General features: G+C 42.6%; 1 protein-coding gene across 1 annotated transcript in view; it reads left to right on the top strand.

Moving 5' to 3' along the window:
* FGF13 (fibroblast growth factor 13) overlaps positions 1 to 13,286 on the top strand; it is a 66,277-nt gene that overhangs the window by 5,136 nt on the left and 47,855 nt on the right. Inside the window, exon 3 of the mRNA XM_047082090.1 lies at positions 3,014 to 3,117. Coding sequence (XP_046938046.1) covers positions 3,014 to 3,117 — 104 coding nt within the window. The remainder of the gene's footprint in view (positions 1 to 3,013; positions 3,118 to 13,286) is intronic.

Here is a 13,286-nt window from a genome sequence, read left to right as displayed (position 1 = left end):
TTGTTTTTATGTAGACACAGCAGAGAACAAACAAGAAACAAAAGCCTCATTATTTGTTAAAAGTTTATTCAGGGGCGCCTGGGTGGCCTGGTCAGTTAAGCATCCGACTCTTGATTTCAGCGCAGGTCATGATCTTGCGGGTTCATGGGATGGAGCCCCACGTCCAGCTCTGTGCTGACAGCAAGGAACCTGCTTGGGATTCTCTCTCTCCCCCTCTGTCTCTGCCCCTCCCCTGAAAGTACTCTCTCTTCCTCTCTCTCAAAGTAAATAAACTTTAAAAGAAAAAAAAGCTTATTCAAAACTTTGATGGAAATGGAAGATGAGATTTTAGGTACTTAATGAATGTGTTTTAGATACACAAATGAAATCAGTCGTTTTCTTCTATTTAGAATATTTTCATCCTAATTGAAGTAATCTCTTCTGTCCCTGAGAAAGTACTCCAGATTTAGAGAAACACAGACACATAGGAAAATAGTGATTCTGCCCAAGCTTACCCTTGATATAATTTCTTTGCATTAAAAAAAAATTTTTTTTAATGTTTATTTTTGAGAGAGAGAGAGAGCAAGGGGGGGGGGGGAGGAGGAGAGAGAGAGGGAGACACAGAATCGGAAGCAGGCTAAGCTCTGAGCTGTCAGCACAGAGCCCGAGGCGGGGCTTGAACCCGTGAACCGTGAGATCATGACCTGCGTCGAAGTCGGATGCTCGACTGACTGAGCCACCCAGGCACCCCTCTTTGCATTTTTATTTGGAAAGGCTGACAACCCTTTAGACTTTCAGCCAGCCCAGTTTGTTATCTATCATGAATGTCTAAAGAAAAGACTGGACTAGTTAGACGAGCCGCTGTCCGCTGCTGCTTTCTTCAATATTTGTGTTTTAGAGTGCTGAGTTTTTATTTTGAATCGGGTTTCATAGAAATTTATGGTACATAGTGAAAGATTCATGTTCTATATTGTTAATACCATTATTCAAGAATAGATAATCCTGGGCATGGATTGCTGATGGTCTTTGCTACTCTTCCACTTACTGCTCTCTGATGTTTGGAATTGAAGCATTTTCTTGCTCATTAAAACCCACACCAGCGAGTAGTTGAGGCACATGGTGAAAAGCAAATCGTTTTCGCTCTTTTTTTTTTTTTTTGCTTGTTATAAGCTGCGTTAAGAGAACTAAAGAGGTTCCAAATGTTGTAAACAATGAAGTTCCAGAAAGAATCCTGAATTTCATCTGTCATTCCCTGTCCCCTATTAGCATGACTAAGCTACGATTCAGACCCAGGCTGGTATTCCATTTGTCTGATAGTACGTAGTGGTATGGCTTTTATACCAAACCCATATGGAAGTTTGTGTTTGGTTTTTTAGAACTCAGAATCTTTCAACTATGAACTTCCACAAAATGGGAATGTGATGATCTCTCACATTCCAAAAATACAGCGTTGTCACGTTTTCACCATACACATTGCTGTCAGTCCACAAATGTGTGTTGAGCACCTGCTGTGAGCGAGGCATCATCAACAGAAAGAGATATATACATGACATGCTCAAAGGTATCAGACTTCTTTCCTATGCATTGCACTGTCAAAGATAGCTTGAGATCCTGGCTTGCAATCTGTGCAATTACTTTCCTTTACCTCACATAACAGAAGGGCACAGCTTTTAATATGATGAGCATTGAATGGGATGCCATCGGTAGCATGTGGTAGGAGCACTTGGATTTTGAACCGTACGATGTCCTGCTCCTCTTTGCTAACACCCTGATTTTAAGGGAAATATACATTGTAGGCTCCCCAAGGAATATTTAGTTCTTCATTAATGTTTCTCATCTATATTACCCCACCTATAGACATATATATAACATATATATATAACACATATATATGTTATTTACTCACACACACACACACACACACACACACACACACACTCTTACATACATCAAGGTAAGAGGTCTCAGAAAGTCCGCTCTTACCCATGTGGGGACTCTTTTACACTCTTGTTCAGAGAGATGATAGCAGACTGATCCATCATCCTCCATGAACTTACACACCAAGGCAAAAATCATCAACGTTGGTCTAGGACTCTTGAGAGAAAGGTGCACAGGCTGGCTTCAAAAGATGTGTGTGGCAGGCACTACGTTTTAAAAATGTACTGTTTTATTTTTATTCACGGCGTAGGAGGGAGTAGACAGCTGGTAGGGGGAGGACGCCCACCGGTTTTCTCCAGTGAGTGGTGTGTAATTGTGGGGAGAGCATGGGTGTAAGTTTCACGCACTCAAACCTTCAAATGGAGAAACGGAGGCCTCTTTGGTACCAGCGGGCTGCCGCCTTACAACTATTTTGCTAAATAAACAAACAAACCTCTCGACTTCATTGTTTGTATTCCTTTCACCTTTGCTCCTAGAGACGAAAAGCTGGGCATACCCACCACCCTCCTCAACCCTGTCTTGGAACATGTTGGTTCTTTAAGAAATACTACTCTGGGAACCTAAGACTACAAAATGCCTTCTTTTTTTTTCTTCCAAGGCCTGGATTCATTTTGGGGTTGTTCCACTGGAAATAATACAGATAATTTAGATGAGGGAGTTGCACTGGTATCTTTTCTAAGATTCTAGGAATCTCTCCCCAACTGGTAGATCATAACCATGTCTGTGAATTTCAGCAGTCGTCTAGGGGAGCAGTTTAAAATAGTTCGTTGAGGGTAGAGCTCTTTAGTGTATAGACCGATTCCTGGAAGCGTATCGCTTCAAAAGCATCAGGATTCCCTACTTCCAACACTATACAAACCATAGAATTGTCTTCCAGTTTCCCCAGGGTGTTTGAGAATATGTAGCTATGGTCCCAGTTGTGTGACTGCCACCAGAAATCAAGGGTAGAATACTAAAGGCCCTATCTGTGGGTAAATGTATATGTCTATTTTTACCAAGCACCCGTTACTGTTAGAGGGCCAGACCTGCTGGAAACCTTGAAAAGCTATGGAATTCCGAATGATGACCTTGTTTTCACATTCTTTGTTTATTTCAGCTCTGTTTAACCTCATCCCTGTGGGTCTTCGAGTGGTGGCTATTCAAGGAGTTCAAACTAAGCTGTATTTGGCAATGAACAGCGAGGGATACCTGTACACCTCGGTAGGACTTTCACTGTGTTCGTGTTTGGACTATTCTGGTTTTCATCTGATGTGAACTAAAATATGCTACATATGTGTAACCGTTGCAGATTTCTGGGATATGAGGAAGAATGTTCTTGATGGAAATGTCTCCTTTGAAAGGACAGATGAACTTCCTGTGAAAATTCTGTCTATTGCTAGTTAACTATTTGCAGCTAACAATGTTGGGTTAACATCAGAGATCCACAAAACGTTTTCGCACATGATGACGCCTGAGTTATTATTTTATGTGGCGTATAATAGAACACTCTGGCTGGCTGTCTTGCGTTGCACCTGCGGGGAGCAAAGCCATTTCTGTAAGTCAGTTCAACATCTATTGATCCAGCTTTACCCTAAAGAACTCAAGGCGAGCTCTTCCTCCAGTTAACTCTAGGACATACAGGACAGTTCTGGAAGTTGCTCTCTTATCTGAAGTTCAGTTGGGGGCACATTTGTTGTCTGTTTTTCCATCAAGCACGTTTCGGCCTCTCTGTGTGTACAAATACCTGCTGTTCCCAAGAAATGTGTAAATAATGTAGACAAGACTTCAGCTTAGGAATATGAGGCTGAATTAAGCTTTTTAAAAACGTTTAACATGTAGATATAGGCAGAGGTGGTGCAGTTACCAGGGTTAGGATTTCCGTCTTATCGGTAGGTCGAGTTACAGGTCGTAGGAGACCACTTAATACGTGAATTCTCTGTAGTCTTCGTTTTGAATTTCCTGTGTTTTAAGAAAAGGCTAGGATGTTGAAAATGGAGAAAATTGCTTGCCCAACCTCCCACTAGATAGCCTCGAAGGAGGCTATCCCCACGATTAGAGAAATGTATTCCTCTAAGCACCAAAGTGGTACTTTTTTGCTCTCGGCCATTCCCTGGATTTATTGCAAAGCCAGGCGTGTAATAAGGCTGTTGGGAGACGTGGTGGAGACCGTGTCATAACCCTGTGTTTTCAGAGGCCAAGATGGGAAAGAGGTGAGAGACGAGTAAGACCACAAAGGACCCGTTCATTTGGCAAACCGGGTAGTTTGTTTCATATTACAGCAGAATATTATTCTATTGTGGCATAATAATCCTCCAACCCTGGTCGCTATCAGCATTCCTGTCAGGCCATTTCAGCTGTCGTGTTTGATAAGTGCAGGGGTGTTATTATTTTTACAAACGATAAACTCGGATTTATTGTACCATTCATGACGTGTGTCACTAGTTAATACACTGCTATTCCTGCAAACGATAGGAAAGGGGATTTGTTTTTCAGATTTGTGCGTTAAGGTAAGAGAATTTAATAAAGAAGGATTTTAATTAACCTCGTTTAGATCCACAGACTACCTCGACAGGGCCAGATACCAAGGTAGGTCGTTAATAAAATAAATGACTGTTTTCTGAAACTACTGTGCAGGCATGGGAAGGAAATGGAATCTATCCGAGGCGTACTTTTGAGAAGGTAAATACCAGATGGCGTAGGAAATAATTATTAGGAAATAATGACTGGTCAAGAATCCAGAAGGGTGAATTTTTTTAAAATCTTGCAGCAGTTAATTGCTTTTTTTTTTTTTTAATTTTGGAAATAACATTTAAGTTAAAGATAAAGTCATGTACGTTAGGTAATATGTCAGGTCCCCCCGCTCAAGAAAATCAGGGCATTCAGTATTACATTTAGGGAACTGAGGTCAAAAATGCATAGCCTACCATTCAGATTGACTTATTTTAGCAGATCGGTAAATGCCAACATGAGCTCCTTTCTAAAGAAGACTTCCCGGGAGGAATCAGCCTTGTAGATCCATGGGCTTCCTTTCCATGATGGGCAAGCTGAGAGCAAAATGTGAGACACTCTGTATGGATTTCCTATGAAGGCAAAGCAACCTTAAGTTAAGCATTTCCTATTAAGGAAAAGAATCTATGCTTTCGTCAAGGAGGAAAGCTGTCCGATTGATAATCCTGGAGTTCGTACAGGGGAAGAGATCTAACTCATCTGCTCCAGGAAAGAATCTGAATCTTCTCCAGGATAAGTTTCCCAGTTCTTCTCATTGCTCCTCATGGACTATGGTGTGGACTCCCTTTAGCACGTTGACTAACATCCTCAGCGCTCCATTTCATCATCATTTAAAGTATGGTGCCCAGGGGCGCCTGGGTGGCTCAGTCGGTTAAGCGTCCTGTTTCCGCTCAGGTCATGATCTCACAGCTCGTGAGTTCGAGCCCCGCGTCGGGCTCTGGGCTGACAGCTGGGAGCCTGGAGCCCGCTTCGGATTCTGTGTCTCCCTCTGTCTGCCCCTCCGCTGCTTGCACTCTGTCTCTCGCATCGTCTCAAAAATAAATAGACATCAAAAAAGTTATTTTTTAACCTATTAGGACGTTATCGAAAATAATCTTGGTGAGGCATGACAAGGGTCTGCCTTAAGCCATCTGCACTGGCTAAAAGGACATGCAGTCTTCATGAGCTGTTTTAGAAGCAGAATCGTCTGGATTTGGAGGGAAAGCGCGACCACCACATATGGTCAAAAGTAAAGTAGCTTCAGGTAGAGATGCTTTTTAAAACTTGCACCATGGTGGGTTATCAGGGGCACCGGGGGGAAGGGAGAATTCTACCTTTGGCAACTGGTTTGATGGTGAAGCTGTTAACCAAGATGGAGACCAAAGGAAAAGGAGAACTGGGAGGAAGATACCAGGGTATAGATCGCTATAGATCCTTAAAAATCTGAACGTAGAGTCTGAGAAGATGTGAGCTAGAGATAAAAACGTGGGCGTTCTCGCACGTAGGTGGTGGTTGATGCCACGAGAATAGTTGAGAGAATGTGTAGCATAAGAAGAAAAGAGGGTTTGTCAAATAATATTAGGGCATACCATCACATAAGTGGCCAGCAGCAGAGAAGGAACTCATTGTGGCAGATGATCGTGGTATTACAAAAGCTAAGAGGGGACTTGAGGACAGGAGTTGAGGAGACTGATGGAATGGAGTGTTGAGATTCACCTTGAGAAGAGGGATGCTGCTTCTACGATACGAGGCCGGGATGAGGACAGACGGAGACCTAGGCGTACCAAGTCTGCAGGTGACGGACAAGAAAGTTGAGCGATTTCCAGCCGAAAGACCTGTATTTTTCCCGTGAAGTAGGCCGAGAGGTCCCCTGCTGAAAATCAGAGGCATTGGGGTGGCGTCCGTGGAGATTTGAAGGAGCTGTTTGGGAAAGGGTTAGCCGGCCGACCAGGGCCGGGTAAATTGCAGCTCGAGGGCCAAATCTAGCCCATCACCCGTTTTGGCAAATAAGTTTCATCGGAACACAGCCCCACCCCATTCATTTACTTCTTGTCTGCGACTGCTTTTGTGCCGGAACCCGCAGAGTTGAACAGTTGCGACGGAGCCCTCAGGGCCCCGCGAAGCCTCCGTTATTTGCTGTCTTACCCTTTACCGAAAAAAGTTTGCTGACGCCTAGTTCAGACGGCGGTTCTCAACTTAGCTACCTATTAGAATCGCCTTCTGATGCTAGCGGGTAGCCTGGGTTGAAAACCGCCGATCTGGGGCCGAGAAAAAGGATTGCTGAGAACCACCCCCACCCCCGCCATGAAGTCAGAAACCGTGAACTCCTGTGCCCTTTGTCTTTTATTGGTTTGAAATTTCTGACGCTGGTCGTCGTCTTCTGCTCTTACAAGCAGATTGGCTTCACCTTTCGGAAGGACTGTTTCTTGAGGTGAAGGAAGATGCTGATCCTTGGAAGCCGTTTCTTCCTTCCTCTTTTCTATCTTCTTTCGCATTTCTGCTTGTACATCCCTCAATTTCTTTGAAATTCACTTCTACATTTTTACTGTTTCTCCCCCCACCCCTTCGGTCCACCAAATGAAGAAACAATACTGCCACGTCGTTACTGGTTCAGAGATAGTCATTTGTTTTCCATGATTAATCTCGGGATTCTTGCACTGTGCCCTCCCCCCTCCTTTTTTTTTTTCTTGTTGCCACGGGGGACAGACTTGATGTAGGCTCAAGTGGCAGGGAGAAACCATCTGTGGCACAGAGAATCATAATTAGCCATTATTTCATAACATATTTACTTTTGTCAATGATAGAACGAAGTCTTTCCGCAACTGTAAGGAAATCATTATTCACTGTGCATAGAAAACTTTGTTCATACCTTTGGTTTTTCTTTGCCAATAATAATGAGTTGTACGCAAGCTTTTGAGAGTTCCTCAAAACTTCATAGCATAAATATTTAATAGCATAAATCTGTTTGTAATCCATATTGCAGAGCCGGTTGAAATAAACATTAACTACAGAAAATCAAGAGTCTTAAATGAAAGTATCATTAATGTCCTAGCATCTATTTTAACAGAGGAGTAAGAACAGATATTAGAAACGGGATAACACAAAGTCAAAGCTAAACCCAAAGCCTTTTGATTTTGGAATATTTCAGAACCCCGTAGCAGCCTTTTTACCTGCCTGATTCCTTACCCCTCGTCCATGCTAGTTTTCCATTTCCAGAGCGCTTGGTTGTCGCTTGAGGTGTCGTTGGGGTCGGGGTTGCTAACGTGTGGACGCAAGTAGAAATCCTTTGACGAGTAAACCTTTTCCGTCTGTGTATTTCTAGAGAGGACTTACAGGAGTGATTTTACTGCCCTGTCCTGGGGTCCTGGGACTGCCACAGCAAATGAGACGCAAGATCTAAAAGCAGGTCTCTCTGAGGGTCAGGGGCCCAGTCTTGGAATCTGAAGTATGAGGACAGATTTCCCTTCTCTGCTGGATTCTTTCCGCGTACCTTAAATTCACCAAGTTTCGGGGCGCCTGGGTGGCGCAGTCGGTTAAGCGTCCGACTTCAGCCAGGTCACGATCTCACGGTCCGTGAGTTCGAGCCCCGCGTCGGGCTCTGGGCTGATGTCTCAGAGCCTGGAGCCTGTTTCCGATTCTGTGTCTCCCTCTCTCTCTGCCCCTCCCCCGTTCATGCTCTGTCTCTCTCTGTCCCAAAAATAAATAAACGTTGAAAAAAAAAATAGAAGTGTTCCCTCCTCTTCTATTTAAAAAAAAAAAAAATTCACCAAGTTTCTTCTCCCATCACAGATGTTCATTTTGATGGTCCGGTCAAGATGTTGCCTGATTTTCCAACCATGTAGTTCTTGCTATTAATTTTTTTTTTTTCTTTTGCCACAGTAAACAATCCATTGGGAAAGGCATGGAGTAAATAGCCTGCTCCTGAAAGTTAGCCCAGTTTTTGATATTATATTTTCAGGAATCCCAAACCTCTGTAGAAAAATAAGATAATTCATCAAAAATTTGAGAAATGACCATTGATTCTTAAGCATGCCATATAAGTTTACCACTGGCTAAACTGAGGTAGAGAAAAATGAACATGTTTTCCCCAAAGCGAGGAAACATAAACAAAGAGGGTCCAGCAGCAAAGGATTTTCTGGGTTTAGCATCCTAGTCCCTGGGCTTAAATACCATTATTCACTGGAAGGTTAGTTTATATTGTCTGGGTGAATTAAAATCAGTTCTGACACGTGTTTTAACTTCAGGCTGTGGGGGGCGGGGGTTGGTTTAGGTTAAAAAGGCCTCAGATGCTCAGTACGCTTGTGCAGATTTGTTTTGTTTCTCTGATGCCACAATTTAAGGCCTAATTTTCAGTGCTACGACTTCTCAGGTGTAGCCCGTATTCTTACATAGAAAGGATGTTAAAGTTTGGATGAACTCCTTGATCAATTTAGTGTGATGAATGTCCTCTTAGCAAACATCTGTAACTTACAAAAATGTTCCAGTTATGTTAAATCTGTATATCAGCAAGTTCACACAATTTAACTTCTAGGGTTATTGTCATAGAGGCTTATAAATTTAATTAGAATTAGATGGAGGGCAGTGGTTTAAACATTACAGCTGTTGAGGGAAGTGGGATTGACTCAGTTATAAAAGGAAATAGATTTAACGTTTTTTTTTTTTTTTTTTTTGGGACAGAGACAGACAGAGCATGAACGGGGGAGGGGCAGAGAGAGAGGGAGACACAGAATCAGAAACAGGCTCCAGGCTCTGAGCCATCAGCCCAGAGCCTGACGCAGGGCTCGAACTCACGGACCGCGATATCGTGACCTGGCTGAAGTCGGACGCTTAACCGACTGCGCCACCCAGGCGCCCCAAAAGGAAATAGATTTAAAATAAATATCAGCACTCTCATATCCAATATAGAAGAACATGATCATTATTAAATCAAAATTGATTTCTGGGATGGATTTTGCATATAGCCAGTAGCCATCATATATATAATAACCCTACAAAAGCAGTAGACACAAATTCTAACATCTAATTATAGCTTTAGGTTCTCTGTATACTTCAGTGAATTTGCAAATTGTTGAATTTGATTCGTTTCACATAAAACTAGGAAAGGGTTGACTGTGAAAACTTAGCTTCTCAATTTTGGTGCCTGCATCTGACAGACTTTTTGTTTCAAGTGGCTACGGAATTGAACATTTTTGATGGGCATTTCCGTTTCAGACGAAGGGAATGGCAAGGGCAATTATACACATACAAACATATTTCTGAGTGATATCACTAAGAATGGACTAGGAAGAAAATGAAATTATTTTACAGAGAGAAAAGCAGAGAAGACAGGCACATTTTATTTGTTAATGAATGGCCCTGCAGCTCAAGGAGCTCAATTTTATGTTTTAAAGAGGCTTCCAGTGTCGGTGCTATTGAGGTAGAAGTCATTATAATTATTGTATTGAAAAATATGCTGAAGGAGCTGTATTCACTTCGAGATTCCTTCAGAATACCAGTGAATCAGCATAATTTCCAAACCCAAAATACATTTCCCAAGTCCCAGATTATTTCACGTTTAGCTCCCTTTCCATTTCATGGAAGTTTCATTCAAATGTGAGAGAAAATATAGCTTGGCAGTGTTTGACTATGAAATTAGATAAATCTGGTTGTTTGTAACCTCACAGTCAAGTGCCTTCTCCGTATGGTCTCCGTGAAAACATAGCCCAAACTGGCAAATTACTCAGGGTGAAGGTATAGTTTCTTAGGTGGAAGAATGACCGAGGATGGCACTTTCTCAGAAATCAAAGAGACAATCGAAGTTGGAGCTAAATAGAGCAAGATTGGCCCCGTATTCTGTGTTTGAGGCCAAGTTGAGAAAACATTCAAATGAGAGGTCATGGGGCACATATTTAAAAGAGCGTCTCATGGCTTTAAGTCAGAAGCTAAATTCACGTTTGTAGGAAAAAAGCCAGTCTCTTGGAACTAAAGAATAAAATAATTGGCAAGAACAAGGAAGAAGAATTTTAGCAAATGAAGCCAGATGTAGGGGGGCAATTCTTGCATGCGCGTGCACGCGCACACGTAATGTGCGCAAACACAGCACGCATATACAAAGACAAATGGAAGAAACCAGTCTTCTGTTCATTACTCTGTTGCTATTATGGGACTAGTTATTTTGGAATTCCCAGAATAAATCTGTTTTAAATATATATCCTACGCTGAACATGTAATACCTTTGGAGATTGCCCTAGCAACATATTTGGTAATGCTTACTAGCTTTATAGAACAGAGCAGATGAGATCTCTTAGCTACATTTTGTGTAAGTATCTATTGAGTCTCGTGTCTTGGTGCAGACAATGCTGTTGGTCCCTCCCTTCTTATTTATGTAATTTGAATCCACCATCTGATAGAGAAAACAGCCCATCGAGGCCTTTTTTCTTATTGCCCTTCCCCCGAAAGCCGTGTCTTAAAATAGTTTACCTACCAAACTCTATACTCGTTAAGTAGTAGCTGTGATTTTTCTCCACCCCCACTTAGAGAGCAGTGTCTCCCAAAAATTACCTTTTGGGCAAGTATTTATTAAACTGATTAATAAACGTGTATAATAATTAAAAAAAAAAGACAAATCATATTATTTGTGCCAGGCCTCTTAAATATTTAAAGTAAGTTAAAGCGCCCAATTATATAACCTTCATGGATCCGCTCAAGTGTTAACATTTCCAGATTACATAAGAAAGTGAATTACTGACACACAAGAAAAAAAATTTGAAGGCAGCAGCGACTTCCCAATAGAGAAACTTTAAATGAAAGCATTCCTCTGATCGTTATAATAGCTGTAACCAAGGTTAATAACTGGCAAGCCCCCGACTAATACATTTAATATGTTTTACCCAGGCTGAATGTGTGAATAGATAACACGTCTGTGCTAAAATTCTGATTAAGTTATTCATCAGATACTCTGATGCTAACTGCTTTTGACAGTCCCGGAAGTGGAGCTGCTAGGAAAGTCAGTTGATTCCTTGGACGGATTTTGCAGACAGCCAGTAGCCATAATATTGAACACCCCCTTCCATAAGGGCCCCAGATGTGGAGAGGAATTCTGGCTCAGCATATAACAGGTGTAGCCGAACTTAGAGATGATGTCCGTTCTTACCCAAGGAAAAACAATCATTATAGATAGTCGGAAAAATCAAACGTAAATAACGACCCCAAGGTATTAACAACTTAGCGATAATACGGAGGATGAAAAAAGCTTAACGGTTGCGGGGGGGGGGGGGATATGAATCATCCTGTAATACTTTCATAATTGACGAGACACCAGAAAATGACAGTGACAGCCTTCGGACAAGAGATTCCAACTGGTAAAAACTCCATTACATATATCAAACACTATAACAAAAAAGCCCGTGCGTGACAAATCCATTGCTATGATCTGGCCACAAAATCAGCAAGGCTACAACAACAAAAGTGTTTTCATTGTTTGTCTGGGTAAAGGATTCTCAGGAATGTCGTAGCAAGTATTTATCTGCAAAACAAGGGCTAATGAAAGAGCCTCTTTGCACTGAAGAAGATTGAGGGAGAGCCTATAGAAGATCTGGACGCTGAGAGCTTCTTGACTATATCGTAACGTTTAAAGCAGAGATCTCCTGAACCACCCCCACCCTCGACCCCAGCACTCTTGGTCTCAGCCCAGTCACACATGTCAACTCCCAGAGAACCGGCGGCGGGAGATAGTCTAGGAGCTTTGTCAACCTATCAATTGCCAGATCTCTGTGGAACATCCATCCGCAAGGTACCAGGCACCCCAAACAGTGATCCCATTGATCCGTTAGGATGGCTGGAGTTTGCAGTCTTCCGTCATGCATTCGGAGCCCTGATTGTTAATAGTTGATCTACCACGGCAAGGATTGGCATAAACTGTTCCTCCCCAACTTCTGCAGGCTGGCGATGCTATTTTTAGTCCAGAACTCACTGTAAGAAAATGCCATATAGGGAAACAATTTGAATGTCCTTGGGGATGGGGGTGGGTTGAGGAGGGTGCCTCCTTATGGAAATTTACCAGTTGCGTTGAACAATGTATATTAGAAGGTGAGCACCACACTCTTCAGCAGATTCCATTAAGACCATGTTTGTATGTCCTGGGACGGTAAAATCGAATACGGCGGAGAAGTGGTTTTCAGTTACATCAAGAAATGATGGAAGGTGAAGTGCTTTAAAAGTCTTGTAAACGTGTGACTCCGCTCGCATAACACAAGCGGGTTCTAGTGGATTCGGCCAACCAAAGCTTTAAGGTATGCCAGAGTCCACCTCCCACGTTTGGACAATGCCGCCGGGAAGTCTCGCCTTCCGGTTTTCTTCGATTTCATGCCGCAGTAGTAGACGTAGCAAAGAGGAACGGTGCTGACCCGCAGACCCAGATACCTACTTCTTAGGGCTATGATACGCAAGGTACGTTAACACCTACGACTTTGAGGAGTACAAGGTGGATAAAATTAGGTGGATTTGTTAACGCTGTTTACTACGTCTGCATTCCTAATATCCTTCCCAAGAAGGGAGGCCATCTAGCGAACTCCTCGCGTTTTCCTTGCATTCCTCTATTCCCAACTAGAATCATTGACTCAAACAAAAAGTTCTGCTCCCAGTACGGCTGTCAATAAGTCAAAGCATCCGTGTGCCACAAGGGAATTTGAAGCTAACAGTTTTTAAATTTCACATAATAGGCTCAGGAAATGCTTTAACTGCTAGTGTCTCTGGTCTGGGCATGAGACTTTCTTTAAGCCAGTAATTAACCTCGAGAGTAGAGCTCACCAGAAATGGGGATAGGCGGTTTTGCTCAGTTCATGCCTCGCTCTGACTCCTGTTCACACGGAGGGCGTGCAGTGCAGCATTTTATCTTACGTGGCTTGGGATCTCTCTGGGTCCAC

This window comes from Lynx rufus, unplaced genomic scaffold (assembly GCF_022079265.1).
Source record: "Lynx rufus isolate CCGP_SWC_20201006 ecotype Redwood Valley unplaced genomic scaffold, mLynRuf1.p SCAF_19, whole genome shotgun sequence".
NCBI classification, from domain to species: Eukaryota; Metazoa; Chordata; class Mammalia; order Carnivora; family Felidae; genus Lynx; species Lynx rufus.
This window is presented reverse-complemented; position numbering and strand designations above follow the sequence as displayed.